Source organism: Melopsittacus undulatus, chromosome 6 (genome assembly GCF_012275295.1).
Source record: "Melopsittacus undulatus isolate bMelUnd1 chromosome 6, bMelUnd1.mat.Z, whole genome shotgun sequence".
NCBI classification, from domain to species: Eukaryota; Metazoa; Chordata; class Aves; order Psittaciformes; family Psittaculidae; genus Melopsittacus; species Melopsittacus undulatus.
The window spans coordinates 47511341-47532317 of NC_047532.1; the positions used below are offsets into that span (position 1 = coordinate 47511341).

At 63.6% G+C, this 20977-nt stretch overlaps 1 protein-coding gene across 3 annotated transcripts; it reads right to left on the bottom strand.

The window, feature by feature from the left end:
- Positions 1–629: 629 nt before the first annotated feature.
- On the bottom strand, positions 630–16240 carry TNK2 (tyrosine kinase non receptor 2). Of its 3 annotated transcripts, XM_031043059.2 has the most exons (16): positions 15943–16240; positions 12187–12364; positions 11974–12044; positions 10235–10447; positions 9994–10146; positions 9520–9797; positions 9319–9445; positions 9082–9228; positions 8620–8714; positions 5642–5836; positions 4032–4123; positions 3472–3516; positions 1809–3124; positions 1257–1352; positions 1040–1167; positions 630–932 (listed from the first exon to the last, which is right to left on the bottom strand). In XM_031043059.2, the coding sequence occupies exons 1-16, from the start codon at positions 16117–16119 to the stop codon at positions 926–928; spliced, it is 3318 nt and encodes a 1105-aa protein (XP_030898919.2). In that variant the 5' UTR covers positions 16120–16240; the 3' UTR covers positions 630–925. The 3 variants fall into 3 exon arrangements, with proteins under 3 accessions (XP_030898919.2, XP_033920117.1, XP_030898921.2); XM_034064226.1 differs by lacking the exon at positions 3472–3516; XM_031043061.2 differs by lacking the exons at positions 1040–1167; positions 1257–1352.
- Between the last annotated feature and the right edge of the window lie 4737 nt (positions 16241–20977).

Genomic DNA, 20977 nt, shown 5'->3' on the forward strand with positions numbered 1-20977 from the left:
CTGCTGCCACCTCAGGGAAGCCAGCTCTGACACTGACTGAGGGAGGCTTGGACCCCACAGGTGCCATCCCCCTCCCCCCCCCCCCCCCCAACACTCAGCTCTGGCTGCGCGGTGGCATCTGGTTGCACAACGTCCCTTGCGTGGGCCGGGGTGCGAGGCAAGTCCCGGCACTCCCTGCCTGGGCATGAGTCAGGCGTCACCAGGATCCAAATCCTTGGGGCACCGGGAAAGGGGGGCCCTGCTGCAGGACATCGCTGGGGGCAATACTGCCCACTCACAGCGGGAGAAACCTGCCCAGCCTTCCAGCTTTGCACCTGGGACAGCACGTGACTAACACCAGCACCCCAGAGATGGGGAGACCTGTGCACCCCAAAACAGCCTGGGAGCCATCACCGGCATGTTTTACACATCACACAGCTCCCTAGAGATCCCAGCAGGCACTGGGGATCACAGCACACGTGCATCTCCTCCCTGACACTCTGCACCCGAGTTCCATCCCTGCGGCAGGTCCCATGGGTAACAACCACAGCTGCCTGCACAGGGAAGAACCAGCACCCATTAAGACACGGTCTGTCCCTGTGCGTTGGCAGGGATGAACCTGGGAGATAGCCACAGACACCCTCCTCCTCTCCATAGAATAGTTTTTTATATATACATAATATATATATATTAAAATTACATTTCTCTTTACAAAAACAATTCAACAAGGGGCATGGGGATGGAACCCGTCACTGAAGCCAAGGTGCAGGGACCCTGACAGGTCACAGGCGCTGAGCAGGCTCCCTTCTGTGGTGTCCCCATGCCCCAAGTGGTGGCTCAGTCCAGAGTCCAGCAGCAGGTTGTGTAGGTGAGGGTGGGCACCAGGGGATGGCCCCACGGTGAGATGCCTGCTCCGGATCCGACACAGCTCACCCCATCCCCACTGTCACCGCCTGTAAGGAGAGAAGAGGGCATAAGCTCAGGAGGGGTGATGGTGCCACCTGGCCAAGAGCAGCATGGCGTGGACACCCCCCACCCCAAAAAATCATCCGTGCCCTACTTCTGGCGGGTGGTGCTGTAGGGATCAAGGAGGTGGGAGCTGGCCTGGGCCAGGTTCCAGTCGAACATCTCCAGCACCCGATGGCACTCAACACGGGACTTCAGCCCCAGGCAGAAAAGCTGCTCCACCTGCAAGCGGACAGGGCATGGCAAGGGAGGTGACAGGGGTGCCAACACTCCCACAGGAGCCGGGGCGGGCGTACAAGGGTGTGTGGTACCTTCAGGTACTGGATGGCCCGTTGGACACTCCAGCCATGGTTCTGCAGGGCCGCCTGGCACTCCTCGGTGGTCACACCGTGCACTGTGTCCTGCACCTAAGGAGAGGTTGAAGTCAGTGTCTGCCACCTGACCTGAGAAGTGAGGAGGCAGTGGCTGGAGCAGGACACCAGGGCTGCGTTCCACCCTGGCTTTGTATCTGCAGAGCACTGTCAGCTTGGAGCTGGGACCATCCTCATCCCTGGGATCTTCAGCCTCTCCTGGGCTTGGGTGCACTCCTGGTCACCACAGACCAGCCAGAAGAGCCCAAAGGGACCACAGTGTCAGCCACCTTCCTCTCCACTCCCTGCGGCCGTAGATGGGGCCAATTTGGGTTAAAAGGGCCTGTGATCCCTATTTTGTAGTTGAAGTGACACTTACGTCCCACAGCACATCTGGGGACCGCTTGCAGCCAACTGCCTGGGGTTGAACTTGGGGAAACCAGGGAGGGGATGGCTTTTGCTCCAGTGAGCCCATGGCCACTGTGTCCCCTCTTGGTCACAGATGCCACTCACCAGCCGGATCTTGTCAGCAGGGCGGCAGCCATCTGGCCCATCATAGATGATCTTCTGGAGGCTGCAGGAGGCTTTCACTAAGCACTTGGGCCCAGGGTTGCTGTTGTTGGAGGAGAAGTTGGCTTTGCAGTCTGTTGGCAGCTGCTGCACCATGGGACGAACAGTGGCTGTGGTGACAGGGCGGGATGCTTGCCCCTCCTCAGGGCTTTTAGCCTCCTTGAAGAACTTCTCATACTTGTCCAGGTAGGCAGGGCGCTCGGGCAACAGGTAGTAGTGGGTGCTGCTGACCTTCTGCCCATCCTTCACGATGGGCAGGATGCAGGGTCCCTTGGAACAGTCCTTGCCCTGTGCCTGGATGACCTTGGGGGTGGCATACTTGGGGTCCAGGGCAAAGCTCTGCGTGGTGGGCATGGGCTTCCCTGGCGAGGTGGAGAGGCAAGAGCAGAGGGTGGCACGTTGCTGGGGGGACCCCACCTGCAGGGCCATGGGGCTGGGTGTCCGGGAGGTGGGCTGCGACAGCGGGTCCCGGGGTGGGATCTGGGGCGGCCGGTCCTCCTCACCCCCTGACACTGGGGAGAGCTCCCCCGACCAGCGCCCGGGCTCGTTGCGGCGTACGGGCCGGGGTGGGATAGGGATACGGGGTGGGATTTGGGGCTTGTCATCTGTGGGGGCAGCTGGTCCCAGGGGGACATTAAGCCTCTTCATGCACTCCTGCTGCAGCTCCTCAAAGAGCTCTGTGGTCTGCGTCATGCTGGGCTGCTTCATCTCCTTGGGGGGCAGGAAGAGGTTGTCCTCCAGCACTGGTCCCCTCTCACCCTCATCCACAAAGCCATAGTTAGTCTTGCCCCGCCGGCTTGGAGGGCTGGTGATGGAGCAGACCTCGAAGTCATCCTCATCCTGCGCCACGTCATCATAGGCAGGTGGTGGGGGCAAGGGGCGGGCATCCCAGTCCACCACTGGTGTAGGGTGGAGGGGCCGGGGTAGAGCCCGCGTGGGGCTCTGTGGTGGGGTCTTGTCCAGCAAGGAGAAGGCCTCCATGGCCAGCTTGGCCAATGACGGGGCTGTCAGCTCCCCCACTGGCGAGGGGCTACCTTGGGGCACCTCCTCCCCAAAATCGATGAGCGTCACCTCACCGCCTGCCGGCCCCTCACTGGTCAGCTGGCTGGGCTGCCGCTCGCCCACCTTGGTGCCTGGAACCCGTGCTGATGGCTTGACCGGTCGCAGACCCTTGCCTGGGCCTGGTTTCTTCAGGCAGAGCTTCCGGAGACCCCCTGGCAGACCCTCCTCCTCCTCACTGACTGGGTCGTAGCAGGGCTCTAGGAGGTAGACAGAGGGATGGTGAGGTTCCTGGAACCCATCACAGGCGTGCAAAGAAGGGCACTTGAGTCCCTAATCCCCAAACTGCCTGACAGCTTCACCACCTTCCCTTTCCCTCTTGGGTGCAGTGATGCATCAGGGCAGGCAGAAGGGTGCTGGGGGCCTGAGGGGTACCCTGCCCTTCTTCACCCTGCTGACCCCAGCACCTGGCTCCTCATCTCTGTCCCCACCACAGATGCCATCGCCCATGGTGGTACCCGGGAGGCAGAGAGAGGAAAAGGAGCTAAGAGAGAAAAGAAGGAGGGCACAAAGGAGGAAGAGAAGCACCCGAAAAAGCCCAACTTACTGGTGAGCAGGACGGTGGGCTGAGGCGGGCGCGGAGGCGGCTGCCCTGCAGGAGAAGAGAGAGCCCAAGAGGAGGAGAAGCGTGGGGTGCGCGCACGAAGCAAGTGGCAGTCAGGGTGCTTGTTAGCGGGGTGCATGCTTCATCATGTCCTGCATCACCACTGGGGTGCAGGGAGGATGCTGGTGGGAAGCCCCACCAAAGGAAAACTGCAGGATTAGGGCATTTGTGGCACCCGCACAGCATCTGAGCTCCCTCCACGTGGCAGCTCCACCGAGATCTCCCGTAATGGGGAGCCTGGCCGCGGGAGCTGGGAATGGACGAGGGACCTGGACGAAGGGCAGCAGGGCAGAGTCCAGCCGGGCAGAGCCACAGGCCACCCACGCTGCTGGCAGAGGCATTTGGCCAGGTGACAACACGCCCTGTCACCCCAGCTTCCCCTGGGTCTGTGAATGGCAAGTGGCAGCAGAGAGAAAGGAGAGGGTCCACAGCCCATCACCCTGGCAGTGGGCACAAAGACTTTGAGCAGCTGACGAGCAGGGTGAATGAGAAAAGCGACTCACTTTTAGCCCTGCCAGGAAGCTGGGTGGGTCTGGCAGCACTCGGGTCCACACCTAAAATGTCAGGAGGGTCCATGGGATTTCCCAGGTACAGCCTGTGGGGACAAAGGAGAGTGCCTGGGGGTGAAGCAGGGGCCTCGTGGGACCCCTTGCACCCTGGGCTTGTGCCTTGTCCCTTGGTACACCCCACCTCCATCATGCACCATGGCCCAGTGAGTACCATCCCTGCGAGTGCTGGGGCACCACACCCCAGAGGCTTTCAGTGCTACAGCACAGAGCCTGGTGCCATCCCAGCACCATGCATACGATGCACTGTAAGCCAGGGGATTGCAAGCAGGGTGCCGTGCCCAGTGTACTTGTACGGGGCATGGTGTCCGGGATGCACCGCAGCACCAGGGTGCCCCGGCACGACGCTGCGTGCAGGGCAGGGCACCCCGGTACGGCACAGCACGGCACACTGGTGGGGTGCCGGGAGGCGCGGGCGAGCCGTCGCAAGCTGGGTGTGGTGAGGCAGGAGCCGGTGGGAGCCGGTGCAGCCCCAAGGCCTGGGTGTGTGCCCAGCTCGGTGCGTTCTCGGCAGCCCGGCAGCACGTACCCAGTGCCGTGCCCACGCAGCAGGAGCCTGCCGGGGCACGAGCGGGACTGTGTGCACAGCACCCCCGTCCTGCCCCCCGAGGTTCAGCCCTCAGGGTGGCCTGGGGGAGTCAGGCTGGGGCAGAGGGCACCGGCAGAGCTGTCCCGGGGGTGGGAAGCTGAGCAGCAGTGGGGATCATGATCCCAGAGGATGTGCTTAGCCTGGCACAGGAGCTGGTTCTACCTAGCTGTAGCTTTCCAGGCTTTGAAATCCTATCCTGCCCCCCACACGCAGCCCTCCCACGTCCCCCCAACCCAGTGCTGGCAAAGACACCCCATGCTTTCTGCCCTGAGCCAAGCACCCCTGCCCACCATCCCCCTGCACCACACTAGGCACGCCAGTCCCACATGGCAAGGAGGCACAGGCACCCGACCCCCCCTATCAGAACAACCTGGATTTGTCCTGATGGAACAGGGGGTGGAAAAAGCATTTTGGTGGATTTCTTTCATGGTGTGCTGTTTTAACTCATGCTGTTAAAAGCAGAGGGCCACGCTACACCCCCGTGATAGCTTCCCTCCATGCAGGCACAGAAAGGCGCAGGTTTAGCAGCCCTGGAACATCCCAAAAGCATTGTGGTAACATGGCCACATCCAAGGTGGTTCCTACTGATGTCTCTTCAGCCCAGGACAGCATGAGGGGCTGCAGGGCTAGAAGATGCTCCTGCCCTGCCCCAGACAAGCCCCCGCTACAAGCACAGCAGCCCTCCCTGCCCTTGACCCCATTAGTAAGAAGAGAGGGAGTTAGTCCAGCCACAGGGACCCTTCCCGGAGCCACCATCCTCAGTACAGCGGGGGGGTGGGGAAGGTCACGAAAGAGATGGATGGACTGGCAAGGAGGAGAAGAAGAAGATTGGCAAGGAGGAGAAGGAAGACTGGCAAGGACACGGGATGGCCAAACCATGGCTCATTCCATGCCCAGCGAGCAGCAGGGAAAGCAGAGAGCAGGCAGGGGATGCAGAGAAGATAAAAGATTTTCTTACTCATCAATTTTATCGGGAAACCCCCAGCAGTGCTGGGGGTTGGTGTCTCCATGGCCCGTGTGGATGAAGCTGTTTTTAAGCGGCTGGCTGATGTCGTGCGCCGACAACCCTGCCACCGAGGTCACCGTGTTTCGGGGGAACTGGCCCACTTTTAGGGTCCGCTTATTCTGACCCCGCCACCAGTAATTCTCGGCCCTAAAGAATAAAAAGGACCTCGTTACCAACAAGGGTGTGAGGGGGGGGACACACGCCTGCCCCGGTGACGGGGGAGGAGGTGAGGTGACTCGTCCAACTCCACGCAGGCAAGCAGTGGCACAGCCGGGAAGAGAGCTCAGGTGTTCAGGATCCCAACCCTGAGCTGGCAGTGCCCTCTGCCTCCCACCCTGTGGGCCCCTTCACCCAGTGGTGCTGGGGATGCAGGGGGTAGGGAACAAAGCTCCCTGCTTGTGCCCACAAAGACGTGCCCCTTCCTCCTCCCAGCTGCCCCAAATTATGCAGGGGCCTTGGGGTGATGCCTGCACAGAGCTGCTCACCCCTGGTCCTCCTGTGCCCTATGCAGCCAAGGATGGCACAAGGAACATAGCTGGGGTCCAATGATGAACCTTCAAATATTAATTGGGAGGTCTTCCTCGCTCCCTTCCTATGCTATCAGTGTGCCTCATGCAGGTGGGTGTGGGCAAGGGAAGAAGGCAGTGGTCAGTGCCACCTTGGGGTGCTGGTCCCCAGTGTGCCCTAGGAGCTGACTGCTCCAGGGGAAGAAGGGGGGGATCACCTCGCCGGGTGGGAAGTGGGACAGGAGAGGGACAGGTAGGGGGCAGGAAAGGGTACCCCGGGCACTGTGCTAGATGAATGTGGGGGGCTCCGACCCTCCCTGCCCTCCACCTGCCGGGTCCACCACTCCCCGCGGGTAGGGCGTGCTCCGGGCAGGGGGCGGTGGCGGTGCCAGCCTGGCGGGGCTGGCACGGCCCCACGGTTTCCTGGAGTCACCTGTGAGTCACCCGCGGCCACCAGCTCAGCCCTTTTCCTGTTTACCTTCCCCGCTCGCCGCCAGCCAGCCGCCTTACTCAGCGCCAGGACCCCTCGGCGTGGCCGCGGCAGAGCCCAGCCGGTACCGGGCACCATCCCTCACCCGCACCGGGACGGGCAGGACCCGGCTCCCCCTCCCCGGGAGGTCCCCTCTGTTCGCCCTCCCCGCGCCGCGACACTGCCGCATCCCACCGGAGGGATGCTGCGGCTGGGCCGGCCCCTCCGCTCCCCTCCTCTCCCAGCCTCGTCCCACCGGATCCGGGCGCAGACCCCCGGCAGGATCCCGCTGCGGCTATTCCCGGGCTTCCCCCCTCCCCGAGAGCCCGCTACCGCCTGGGTCCCCGGGGGACTTGCAGGTAGGTCCCTGCCCCTGCCCACACACACGTACGCACGGCCAGCGCCCGCCGAACGACAGGCAGGGGCTTGAAAAGGGTGGGGGGTGTTTACGGTGCCCCGGGCGGCCTCGGCGGGGCCGGATGCGGTCCCCGGGAGGAGCCCCCAACCCCCTCCACCAGCCCTCCCCTCCCTGCCCGGGCATCCCCGCCGGCAGCGCGCTGGGGGGCAGGCGCCCCGAGGGGGAAACTGAGGCACGAGGATGGGGGTTCCGGTCCGGGAGCACCAGCAGCCGCCAGCTGCAGAGCTCACCCCGCCTGCTCGGACCCAACACCCCCAAAACGTGCCCACCGTGGGCCACCGAGCACCGGCGTCCCCCAAGGAAACTGAGGCAGGGGAGGCTGCGCCCCGGTTCCACCGCGCTCACGGCCCTCCCCGACTCATTGCAGTGCAACCACGTTCCCCCGTCCCGCTCCTGCCATCCTCTCGCTACCTACCCCCCCCCCCCCCCGGTTCACCTTGGGCCGACGGCGGGGCGTGGGCCGCGGGAGCGGGATCCCTAGCCCGTGATGCGGCGCCGGGGACGATGTAGGCGCACTGGCGCGGCCGCGCCGCCCTCCGCCGCTCCTTCCCTCCTTCCCTCCTTCCCTACCTCCCTTCTTCCCTCCCTCCGCCGACGCCGCTTCCCTTCCCCTCCCCTCCCTGCGATTAAACCGCCAGACCCTGCGCAAGAGTCATCCCTGGCGGCGACAGCCGGAGAGAAAGCTGGTCCCTGAAGACACACAAATCCGGCCTGATTCACCTCCGGGCCGTGACTAACGGCAGGGAGCTGGCCCCTGGAAGGGGGAGCGGGAAGGGGGAAGGACAGACACTTTCTCCTCACCTCCTGGGGCTGGAGGCTGGAGCAGCCTCCCATGTGCCAGGGGGACAAAGGGACATAGAGCTCTTCCCAGGGGTCTCCACTCCCCGCATGCTGGAGTGGCACAGCCACACACTAGGATGGGAATGCAGGGACCAAAGGTCCTCCCAGTCCACAGGTCACAGGGGCAGTGGGAGGGGACGGCTGTGCTCCGGAGTGGCTAGCAGCGACCAAGGAGCAGAGCTGACAGCACAGGGGGTGACAGGTCATGCCACCGTGGTACTGAGCTCCCCAGCATCAATCCTGGCCCTGCGGCAGTGGCAGGTCCCCATCGCTATCAGTGGGGAGCACCTCTGGGGCACCCGGTTTCCAGGGACAAGGCCAGGGCGAACCCAGAGGCAGAGTGGATGAGTTAGTGGGTGGATGTTGCGGGCAGTGCGGGTAGAGCTGTCCTGCCCATAGGCATTGCTGCCCCCCACACATTGCCATGGCCCCACATTGCTGTGCTGCCTGGGGCACTGCACACCTCCCCGGGCAGTGGGGCAGCTCACCTGTGGGCTACACAGTCGGGTGTGCTGGGAGGACAGAGCCCACCCTCCCCCATCCCTGCTCCACAGCTCTGCCAGCGCCCCCAGTCTCCCCATTCCCCCTGTGCCCACGCAAACTGGCAGCCCTGAAGCTGGCAGCTGGTCCATGCCCCTCTAGTGCAATACCTGGCACTGCTCCTGTGCAGTATGTCCCCTCCCACCCTGAGCAGTACCTGCCCTCGATGACTGTGATGATGTCGTTCATCTGGATGTGCAGCTTGTCTGGCTCCTCAAAGTCCTGCAGTGCTCTCATGTCAGTGGGCTGGGCCTGGGGGAAAAGAGGGTGAAAACAAGATGATGCAGACCCCCACCATCCATCCCTGCCCTGTTTTGAGACTAGCTGCAGTCCCACCTAGGGGAAGGCAGGGGAGCCTCAAAAGCGGGCAGGAGACAGCATCACCACTCCCAGCCCCTACTCAGCTGTAACACCCCTGGGCTGGACAAGGGCCAGGTGGTACCCAGGGACCTCCTGCTGTGACCACATCACTGCCCCTCACCTCCCAGCCTGCAGGGCTGCCTGGGCTGAATCCCCCGGTGTCACCTCCTGCCTGGGCGATACCCTGAACTCTGCCTGCACTTAAGCAGAGCCAAGGGGAAGGGGATGCTGGAGCCCATCCACCTCCCTGCGCACTCACCTCCACCAAGAAGTCCCGCAGGGCCACGAAGGTGGGTCGGTCCTCAGGCTTGTGTGCCCAGCACTGCAGCATGACATTGTAGATGTCCTGTGGACAGTCCTCAGGCCGTGGCAGCCGCTCACCCTCTTTGTCTATCTTGTGCAGGATCTGCAGAGCAGTGAGTACTGTCAGGGGTTCCCAGATCCCACCGAGCCACTGCCACTGAGGCAGGGTGTCAGGTCCCTGCTGTGCACTCACCTGGCTGCCGTTGAGGCCGATCCAAGGCTCCTGCCCATAGGTGAACATCTCCCAGAGAGTCACCCCAAACATCCAGGTGTCACTGGCATGAGAGAAGGTACGTGTCTTCAGGCTCTCAGGAGCACACCTGCATGGGGAAGGCTGTGAGCATCAAAAGGCAACGGGTGCTGCATCCCCAGGTCCCTCCTTCCCAGGGCTCACCAGGCAAAGGGGACCTTGCGATGCTCCTGCATCACATAGTGGTCATCATTTTTGGGCAGGGCCCGCATCAGCCCAAAGTCTCCGATCTTGACCAGCTCATTGGAGGCCAGCAGGATGTTGCGGGCAGCCAGGTCACGGTGAATGAAGCGCTTGGACTCCAGGTAGGCCATGCCCTTGGCCACCTGGATGGCATACTGGCAGAGGGTGGAGATGAGGAAATGGCCCTGATTCTTCCGCAGGCGGTCCAGGAGGGAGCCCAGTGGGGCCAGCTCTGTCACCTGGGCCATAGGGTAGGAACAGCATAGGTTGGTCAGGCCAGAGGCACCCTTGCTGAGCTTGTTTCCAAGCCTTCTTGTGCCCCACTGGAGATGCCCGTGGAGCACTGAGATATGGATCCAGCCTGGCTTTGCTCACCCCACCACACAGAACTCTCACAGGGCACCACTGGGGTCAGCCCCATCCTCCCACACTCACCATCTTCATAGGGTGGGAGAGCACCACGCCATAGAGACGGATAAGGTTCCTGTGGTCCAGAGAGTGCATGGCATTCACCTCCCGGATGAAGTCATCCAGTGCCTCCGGCTGGCTCAGCACATCCGTCTTGAGACACTTCACTGCCACATCCAGCTACGGCCAAAGCAGGGATGAGCCCCAGACATCTTCCCCCCACAGATGGTGCCACTGCCAGCTCACCCCACCATGAACAGCCTCTCACCGTCTTGCCGGCGGGCGTGCACCACTCGCCACGACGCACAACGCCAAAGGAGCCATCACCCAACTTCTCGAAGATGGAGAGGTCCCGCTCCCGTACGAGGCAGGTAAGGGAGTGCTGGCCCCCGGCTTCGGGGGGCGGTGGTGTGGGGGGCTTGCGGAAAGTGCTCTGGGGCTGGGGCGGCAGCTCTGACTCGGGACGCTTCCCACTGAACACCTGCAAGACATGGAATTAGGCGAGATACAGGTGCGGAGATGCCCCAAGCCATTGTGTTTGTAAGTGCCAGGATGACACCCTGCCTGGCCTGTACACTCTGGAACCTAATGATGACCCCTAACTCATGATTACCCAGGGCAGGCTGGCTGCAGCACCAGGCTCTGCTCTTCTAGCTGAGCTGCAACTTGTGTGGGTTGGTAGAATCATAGAATGGTTTGAGTTGGAAAGCACCTTAAAACCATTTAGTTCCAACCCCCTGCCATAGGCAGGGACACCACACACTAAGCCATGTCACCCAAGACGCTGTCCTTCTTTGGGCAACCTGTTCCAGTGCCTCCCCAACCTCACAATAAAGAGCTTCTTAAGTCTAACCTGAAATTTCCCTGTTTATACTTAAACCCATTGCCCCTTGTCCTGCCACTACAGTCCCTGAGGAAGAGGCTCTCTCCAGTATCCTTGCAGACCCCCTTCAGATACTGGAAGGCTGCTATGAGGTCTCCACGCAGCCTTTTCTCCAGGCTGAACAGCCTCAGCTTTCCCAGCCTCTCATAGCAGCCCCACAGCAGCACTCCAGCAGCCTCAGCAAACCAGGCTGGCACTTGGAGGGCCCTGGGCATTCCTTGGCCAGGCTGTGACTACATGATGTGCCTGGGCATAAGGCCAAGAGAAACCTCCAGCTTGGGCTGAGTGTGGTGACACATCCCTGCAGCAACGTGGGCCTTGCAACATGCACTGCCGCCACCGCCAGCCCAGAGGGAATGTGGACAGGCTCTCCCTCCATCTCCCCCAGCTGGGATTGATGATGTGCCAGAATCAGTGATGTGCCCCATGGGATGGGGTCCATCCCATCCTCAGAAGCAAGGACCCATGTAGGGTGTGCAGGGGTTGGGCCCAGCATGTGGCTGGGGTGGGAGGTGGCATTTCTGTGCCCAGTGCAAGGCTGAGCAGCCTTCTATTAAAAGCCCATCCTGTCTCCATCCCATCCCAGATGAGTCACACAGGGAAGAGGCCACAACCCAGAGCCCAGCTGGCAATTACCCTGCTCTTTTGGGGGTGCAAGGTGCCAGGATGGCACCATCACCAGCCTTGGACAAGAAGGCATTGGGGGCATACATGAGCATTGTGGGGTTCCCTGCCCTAGCACAGCCCCAGCCTGGTGGGCAGGCTGCCGGGCAGCACTGGCACCCATAGAGCTGCCTGGGGTGAGATGCAGAGGTTCTGTGGCTCATTAGCTGCAAATTAGTTTCCTGGAAAAGAGGCAAATAATGCAAGAGGAAAAAACTTCCCAGGTGCTGGAACGGCAGGGACATCCACCACCAGGAAGTAACCCAGGAGCCTGCACAGGACAGGAGCACACTGCAGGCAGCACATGCCTCATCAGGGTTTCTGCCCTCCTCCCTGCCAGCCTCCCGGCCAGGCACTGGTGATGTGGGGAAGAGCCGGGCACTGTGGAAGAGCATGTGGAGAGGTCCAGCTCCTCCTGCATGGCTGTTTTCCTGCCACACCTGCCCCTCTCCCATCCCTACCTTGCTCATCCAGGATTTCCGCTTGCACATGGCTTTCCTCCTCTTCACTGCCTCCCACAGCCGCCGCTGGCCTGCAGGACACAGTGGCTGTCACCAACCCAGCATGGGTGGGGGTCCCTCCAGCCCCATAGACTGCATGCACCTCTGGGATCCCCAGAAGATGCTGTGCAGCCAGCCAGAGATATGAGGGGAGTTTTGGGGAGGCGTACGCACCAGGGCGCCCCATGCCAATCTTCTCCAGATCCTCATTTTTGACGTACTCAAAGTGGGAGAGGCGGGTGACGTTGAGCTCGTCCCGTATGCGCAGGAAGTACTGCTGCAGCTGCAGCTCAGTGAGCAGTTCCAGCAGCCAGTCCGTGCCCTCTTCTGCCTGCATGCTACAGCTCAGCCTCTGCAGGGACACCAACCATGGGGGGTTAGGGGGAGAACCCTATTCTACTCCCCTCTGCCCTGTCCTCACCCTGGGGATGTCACCCAGAGAGGCTGAGAGACAAGGCTGAGGTGCTGGCTGGACAGGACGTGAAGGGATGCTAGCAGGACTCGTCTCCTGAGCCTGCCCCCAGCTCCCCAGGGAAGCTGAGAAAGGCACCCCATCAGCAAGATGGGACCCTCGTACTGCTCCATGGTGCCCTCAGAAACACCAGCTCACCCTTCTACTCCAGCACAAGCTGTTCCCAGGCAGCAGTGCTAGGGACACAGGAGGGGGCAGAGCCTCCTGGATGGATGCCTCTGGCAGCGGCCCCCAGCTGAGGGGCACCCCGTGCCTGCCAGACTCCCTTTGCCCAGCTGGAGGGGCTGACTGGGGAGGGGATAGACACGTCGGCACTGCCACTCGGCCCCCTGCCATCCACACACACCCGGCTGGGCTGCGGCACAGATCCACAGCGGGTCTCCTCTGCCACGGGTGGTGGTACCTCGCCTGGCGGCCACAGGGACAAGAAACACAGGGACATCACAGCCTTCTGATGGTCCCGCTGCCTGGGCTGAGGCACAAGGCAATCCAGCGCTGCTGGTGTCAGCTCCACAGCCCGGCTGGAGCATGGAGCCAGGTCTCACCCATGGTTCCCCACATCTCCCACATGTCCCCCTCCTTTCCCTATTCCTGCCCGCTTTCCCAGCTCTCCTCCTCTTTCATTGCCACCTTTCTGGGAAGAGGCACATCTCTGCCCCTCGCTGCTGTGAGCTGTGCAGGAAGTGGGACCCTCATCCCGGTCCAACAGCAGCACAGCCCGCTCCATCTTCTCTTCCCCCAAGTCCCCGCTGTCTTCATCTCCTGCGCTCGACTCCCTCGGTGCGTCACCACAATTACAGCCCTCGGCACTGGGCTAAAAATACGGCGGGTGCGGCAAGCAGCTGGGCACGGGGGCGCACGGGGGCACGCGGGGGCACACGCGGGGCGAAAGCAGCCGCTGGCCTTTGGTGTGCGCCCGCGGGTGGCCGGGGACGGCTGGTCCCCTGCCCACAGGCGATGGGGACAGGGCTGGGTGACAGCCAGCACAGGGGCTGCCGGGGCCAGGGTCGGCACTTACTCGGTAAAGGCGGAAGCGGGTGAGGAAAGGGAAAGACCGGCGCAAAGCTTGGAAGCGTCGCATCCTGCCTGGCTGCCCGTGGCCGGCTCCTGGCACTGCCGATGTTCCCCGGCGCCGGCGTCCCGCGGCAGAGCCCGCTCAGCGCAGCAGGGGCACCCGCAGCCCTGCCATCCGGGCTGCAGAGATGCCCCTCGGGCACGGCCGCCCCGTATATGCCCCCGGAGCAGGCAGAGATTCTCGGGGCGGCCGTCAGCCGGACGCGGGCTGTGGCTCTCCCCCTTCTTCCGTCCGGCTCTCGATCCTCCTGGCCGGCCCTCCCCTTCCCCAACGCAACAGGGCCGGGGCGGGGGGTGGCGGCAAGCAGGGCTGGGGTCACCCCCTGGCTGGAGCCACTTCCTGGGGACCCCTGTCCGGCCGCGGGGCTCGGTCCCTGCCGGCTGCCCAAGCAGCGCTCCGGGGAGGGGTTATTTTCAGCCGGGGCTGGGACGCGCGCCCAGGGGGCCGGGCTCCCATCAATGTCCCGCTTTCTCCCTTGTTCAGCGGCGGGCACCCGCACCGGCAGCTGGGAGCCTGGACCCCCGCTCCCATTTCCATGGAAACTCGTCCCGGCCTTGGGAAACTCTCCCAGGCCTCAGTTTCCCCCCTCAGGAAGCAGGGAAGGAGGGAGGGAGAGGAGACATCCGGCTCTCCGCTCCCCAGCCGAGGCCACAGGCAGGATGCCAGGGCGATGGGCACTGCGGGGGGGAGCTCCTGGCTCGGCAAACGCACCCGCTGCCCAGCTGCTAGTTCCCGCGGACTCTGCTGTGGGGTGCCGCCAGCACCTTGGGGCTCACTCCCCTTCCCTGGCAGAACTGGCACCCAACCCCAGCACTGCTGTCCAGCGCGGGCTCCCCGGAGAGAACATCTGGTCGCATCCGCAGCCACGGCGTGGGAGAAGAAAGACCCACAGCAACCTCTTGCCACAGCCCCCGCCTGTCTGCCCCCCCCGCCACTGTGGCCATGGCTGCGACGGGGGCCAGCTGGGAGAGGGTTAAGTGCATCCCCAGGTGCAGAGGAGCCTCCGCTGCTGTTTCCACCGCCACCGGGATCCCAGCTGGCACAGGCACCCGACACAAGAAGCCCATTGACCAGGGACTCCCAGGCACGGTGCACTCGGCACCAACCTCTGCCACGCACCAGCTGCCCCCTCCCTGGCTCTGGGGACACCGTGATGAGGGGGGTTCCCTGCTCTGAATGGGGCATCACCTCCATCAGGCGGGGATGGCACCCACTGAGACTGGCACTCACTGGGGCCAGTGGTGCTTGCCTCCTGCACCCCCAAAACCTCAGGTGAGGCTGCCCATTTCAGAGCCCACACTGGGAGTACTGATCTCCAAAAGGGAGTGGGGTGAGGAGAGAGGACACCCAGACTTGCCCACTGTGCTGGGGAGGCTCCATGCCTCAGTTTCCCCATCCACCACAGATTCATGGGCACAGACGCTGATGCCACAGCCTTAATATTGAGACAGGCAATCAGAGGCCAGCCAGCAAACCCCTGTCCTAGGGGGGTTCACAGATGCTTATCTCACTCCCATTACTCGGCAGGCGGCAAAGCCCCCCGGCAGGGGTGCTACCTGGCCCTCCATGCCCTGCACACACACCATGCTGCACACACCCACCTCTGCAGCCCCAAGGCTGCATCCTGCATGCATGGGTGGTGACGACCGTCACGCACACCTTGGGACCACACAGGCACGACCCCCGGCACCTGCACAACCGCAGCCGCCCCCCTAAGCGCGTCACCCCCGCACATCCCCCAGCCATGGCCCTGCCCGGCCGCACGTGCGCCAACACCCCGGCGCCTCACAGCCGGAGGCAGCACTCCCGCCTCCGCCTGACGCACACCTGGAGCTGCCTGCACCCTTGTGCACCCATGGGTGCCTGCCCCCTGTGTGGCACGCTCCTTGCCTCTGCGCTTGCCTGGCATCATGCTGAGCAGCAGATGGGTGGCCAAAGCACCCCGAAATGCTCCTACCCACCATGACACGCCAACGCCTGCCCTACACCCCAAGGCAGCTTCACCTACGTGTGCTCCCTAACTCCCCCCCTCCACACACAGCCCGACATCCCCCTCCATGAGGATGGCAGCCTGTGATGGGCACTGTGCCCCCCACTTCCTCCTACTGTGCCACCATTCCCGCACACTTCAGTTTCCTCGGCAAGAAGCAGCAGGCAGCCCTGCTCCCGTGTGTCAGGATGGGAGCACAGCCAGGAAGGGGAATGCCATGCCCACACCACCCCAGATGCTGCGGGGTACCGCGACTGCCGGAGAGGGGAGATGCCATGCAGGGAACCCCCGTGCCTCATGCCAGCTGCCATCCTGTGCCCCACAACAGGACCCTGCCCTCATGGGGGACACCCAGCCTGCCCGGATGCCCCCCTCCGCTCCCCCCACACTGACCCGCCGGCACGGCATGCCCGGGGCGATGTCCTGCCGCGGGGACCGTGCGGGGCGCCTGCTGCCTTGCCGCAGGACCTGCTGCCCAGTGCTGTCCGAGAGGCTGTGGGGTAGGGAGCCGAGCATCTCCTCCTCCTCCTCGGCGCTGCTCAGGCGCTGGTAGTCGCATCTCTCGCCCATGGCTGGGGCGGCTGCGGCGGTTGCGGCGCGGCGGCGAGCGGGGGGCTCTGCGGAGACACCCGCGCCTGGCTGGGGGTGGCGAGGGCTGGAGCCGGGCTCGGGATCACATGGCAGAAAGTTGCTGCAGTTCCGGAAAACAGCGAGAGGGTGAAGGTGACCGCGACGGTGATGGAGGGGAAGGGGGGTGGGTGGAGGGATGCAGAGATGGGGAAAAGAGAAGCGGGGACAGCCCGTCAAGCTCCCGTCCTCACCCCGATCCCAGCCTGGCAACGCGATCTTCCTCCCGTCTCGGCAGCCTCACTGCCTGCCTGCTGTCCCCACTCCAGCACTCGAGCAGAAAGGTGGTGGCATCAATGCCAGCCCCAGTGCCGCGCTCACAGCCACCTTCTCCCCCCACCCGGACACGGTGCAGCCCGCGAGCGGGGATGCAGTGCAGGCAGGCGGGGGTAGGAGGATGAGGATGAGCGGGGAGCATCGTTCAGCAGCCGGGGATCCGCGGCAAGCTGGGTGGGTGAGAAGGCACCCCGCTGGGCACCTGCAGAGGGGTTGGGGGGGGGGCTCTGGGGCTGGCAGCATCCCCAGCATCCCTCCCACTTCCCTGCACCGGCAGAGGGGGATGGGATGTGCTGGGAAGATGGCTGCTCCACAGCGACCGGCAGCATTGGCGCAAGCACGGCAGAGCCGGGAGAGCAGCCAGGCCCCGCGGGCGCTGCGGGGATGGGCTCCGGGGGACATGTGGAGAGGATGGCTCCCAGGATCAGTCCTCTCTCCCCACCCCATTGCAGGGCGCTGGGGGGTCTCCCAGACCTGTGATAGGCGATGCACCAGGCACAGCCCCCACCAGGGGCAGGTGGCACTGGGTGACCACCCCCCTGGGTTGGGTACCCCCAACCTGCACATTGGGGCCGGCTCGCAGCCCAACACTGCCTGGCCACAGCCATTCTCTGAGGCCCCTTGGGCCAGACCTGAAGCAGAGGGAGGCCCCTGCAGCCCCTACCCAGTCCCCCAGGACCCACCTATCCTCTGGGGTATGGCAGAGACCTAGGGACAAACCTGCTCGTTATGTCAGCGCCACGGGAACACGATGCCCACCCCGCGATCTCCCACATCCCCCAAGACCCCGGTGTCGCCAGAGGAGTGGGAGCACGCATCCATCCTGCCCTCCCCAGGGGAAACCCCCCAGTGCCGGGGGCACCTGCCCCGGGTGGGGGCCGCCCCACGGCGGCTCCTCCTGCCCCGCCATACCAGGGAGGTGAGCTCAGCCGTGCAGCCGAGGCGGGCCGGGCCCGCGGCGTGGGAGCAGCGAGCCGCCCCCATGCAGGGCCGCCGGCGTCACCGCGCTGGCATGCCACGGCCGTGACTGACGCACGTGCCGTGACACCTTCCCTCCGGCCCCAGCTGCCCCAAAACCCTCGCCAGCCTGCCCAGCCACAGCGATGCTATGGGGCACCAAGCCACGAGAGGACAACCCCCGTCCCCACAGCCTCCACAGTGGATGTGCTTCATCCCTCCATGCCTTGAGTCCTCTGGGCTTACCCAGGCTCAGCTGAAACCCAAACCAGAGGTCCCCTGTAAGAGGATGGATGGCACCGTGCCATGCCACCCCTGACCCACCTGCCTGCAATTCCCACCCCGGAGGGGCCCCAACACAAGGACAACTTCCGAATGGGGTGTGCTGTCCCTGCTCCACAAGGCACTGACCACAGGAGGTCCCTCCCCTTGCCGACACCGGACCTCCCCAGCACTCTGAAACACCATGCTGGGCCCCACATCCCTTCCTGCAACCCTAGGTACTGGGGCCTCAGCATCTCTGCACCCACCACCCCTCACAGAGGACCCCGGGAAGCAGCAGGTCCCCATTTATGCTCCCAGAGGGAGACAGGCCTCCCGCACTCACCTCCGGCACATCACCCCGCTTGCTGCCACCACAGCCTGCCACCTTCCTGGAAGCTCTGTCACCTGGAAGTGATCTCACCGGCTGTGGCGGCAGCAAGGCGGTCGCGGCGGCACCCGGGGCTGGCTCAGCCCTGGCGGGGCCCCGGGGGCGGCCCCAAATTGTGGTGACACACTCCCCGGCCCAGCGGCCCAGCGCAGGCGTGCGGGCACACACATACCCATAGTACAAACGCACCCTGCTCCCACCGAAACCAGGGCTGCCGGACATATATCCTGCCCACCCCAGGGTGCTGCTGCCACCCAGCTCCCCAGGGTCTGTCCCCACCCCACGTTCCCCCTGTGGGACACTGTACCGGTGGGTGCTTTGGCTCCCTCGGTGCTGGTACCCGATGCTGCTTGCTCGGCTGGCTTGGGCAAGCAGGAGTTCCTGGGGGGCCGGCACAGACGGCTGGTGACCGCTGCGGTGGAGGTGGCCGTGGAGGCCGGGATGCCTGGTTCCCCCTCGCTGCCATCTCTGGGCTCCCAGAGCTCGGCCCCATAGCCTGATCCTAACCACTAACACAGCGTATCCCCCACGCTGAGCCCCTGCCTGCAGCAGTGACTGCCTGGGGAGGAGAGACACAGCCGGGTGGGGACCCCCCTCCCCCCAACAGAGCCCAGTGCAATTCCAATCCCCTCCATAAGCCTCTTTCCTCTGCTAAATCTCCTCTGCAGGTCGAGCCAGGGCAGGCTGAGCCGGTCTTGCACCTCCTATCTCCTCACTGCTGGCAGGAATCGCTGGCCCTGTAGCTGATGCCCACCCAAGCCCCTCTAACCAAGACAGAAACATAGCACAGTGTTTTGGGGGACAAGCAGGCAAAGCAACACCCGTTGGCACACACAGCATACTGCCCACAGTCAGCTCCATGCCCACAGGCAATGCAGGGAGGGGGAGAGGGCAGCAGGCTTGGAGTCACTGAGCCTTGGCATCACTGTCCCCAAAGGACACTGCCATGGTGGGGATGCTGCCACCCTGCCCTGTGCAAGGCCAGTTTGCACCCGCCGCACTCGTCTCACCTGGGCCGTGGTGGTGGCACTGTGGGGGTCCCTCGGCAGCACCAGCCCCAGTGTCACAGTGAGCCAGGCAGTGTGCAAGGGGACACGGTGTCAGGGCTCAGCCGTGTGGCTGGCAGGGCTGTGGTGACACTGGCTGTAGGGTCCCCCTGGGGCAAAGCAGGAGGGAGATGTCAGGATGGGCCCCCCCCAGCCTGGCACCCCCATATGCCCACCCCAGACCCTCCAGGCTCCCTGGAGGGTAAGAAGTGGGAACATCTCCCTGAATCCAGAGCCACTCCCTGCCCAGGCAGCTGAAAGAGCCTTTGTGGAGCTGCTCCCCCTCTACCCCAGGGGCATGGGTGGTCTTTGCCCCTGGTCCTGCCATGGAAAGGGAGGGACCAGCACAGGCCCTGAGCCCAGGGTCCAACCTCTGCCCCAGGAGTGCTGCCAGCAGTACCATCTCCACGCTGCTGCATGACCTGCCCTTGGGGCAGGCTGTAGCTGAGCATAAAATGCATTTGCCAGGTCTTAGGCCAGATGGGCATAAAGCCACATCCACCACACAGCATCTCCCCTAGATGATGGGTAATGGGAGCAAGGGATGTAGGAGCCCAGAGCTGGGGGGACAAAAGCTAAACCCCATCACTTCCCCAGCACCAGAGCAGAGCAGTGCCCTGGTGAGACCATTCAGCATCTGCTGGCCATTAGAACTAATTGATGTCAGCCTAATTAGCCAGGCTGCAGTGTGAACAGTGCCCCCCCTTGGGACTGCTCAGCAGAGAGCTGGAGCAAGACTTCCTCCTTAAAGTCTTCCTGTTCCAGCAGGGGCTGTGTGGGGCATAGGTCCCTGGTGCCCCCAAAAACCCACAGGAGTGGGCCATGTCCCCCAGGATCCTTTGCCCCAGCCGGCTACCATCCCTCCTGGGCATGATTGGAGTGAAAACCCCAGTGCTTCAGTGGTAGGATGGGGCCTCTTGAGGAGAAACTGAGGCAAGCATTGAGGCATGGTCTGCAAGGTGAGAAAAGGCTTTGCTACAAGCCTGTACCAGCTCCTGGTCCTGTGGCTGCTGCTCCTCTGCCCATGAAGGACCCCCGTACCCTGGGATATGCTGAGTCAAGGCTAGGACAGCAGGGTGGCAGTGGCTGGAGAGGAGAAAGAGCAGGAGAGGGGAGGCATCCCCAGCCCCCCAGCCATACCTACATGACCCACGCCCTGCACTAACGAATTCCGGGCTAATGAGGCCCGGGTAGCTCCAGGGATTGGTAACAGGTTGCACAGCCTGCACAGCCCCCACCCGGGTCTCAGTGCGACTGGACCGAGAGTGCAGAGCCTACTTCGGCCCCGCTCCCTGCAGGGAGCATCAGGCTGCAGCACCCGGGGTCCATCCTGGACCCTCTCCCTGAAGAAGGGCCTGGCAAAGAGCAGACCAGCTCAGAGACAGCCCTCCAGGCAGGTCCTGGTTTTAGCAAAGCCCAGCACTGACAAACTTTGTTCAAGAGCTTTGCCCTCAGTCAGGTCAGCAAAGGGCTGAGAAACAGAGGGGATGCATGACACCCAGAGCATACAGCAACTGAGGGGGACCCACTGTATGGGGCGGTGAGCTGACACCAGCACCCAGTGGCCCTGGAGCACTCCAGAGTAATGCACCAAGGTGGCTCCAGGGAGGTGAGCGCATGGGGAAGCACCAGCGCCGGGCTCTGTCCCAGCCTGCCCTGCCCAGACAGCCCAGCCCTGCACAGGCTCTGGTCCATGACAGGAGCGCTGCGGCAGAGACACTACCCCTGCCTTGGCTCCTCCGGTCACCTGCAAACCCCATCCCCGGATACTTGCAGAGCGGGCAAGGGGTCCGGCAGTGCTGGGAGAGCAGAGCGGGGCTCTCCTGGCGAGGTGGAACCCTCGCTGGGCTGTCAGCACCACCTTACCAGG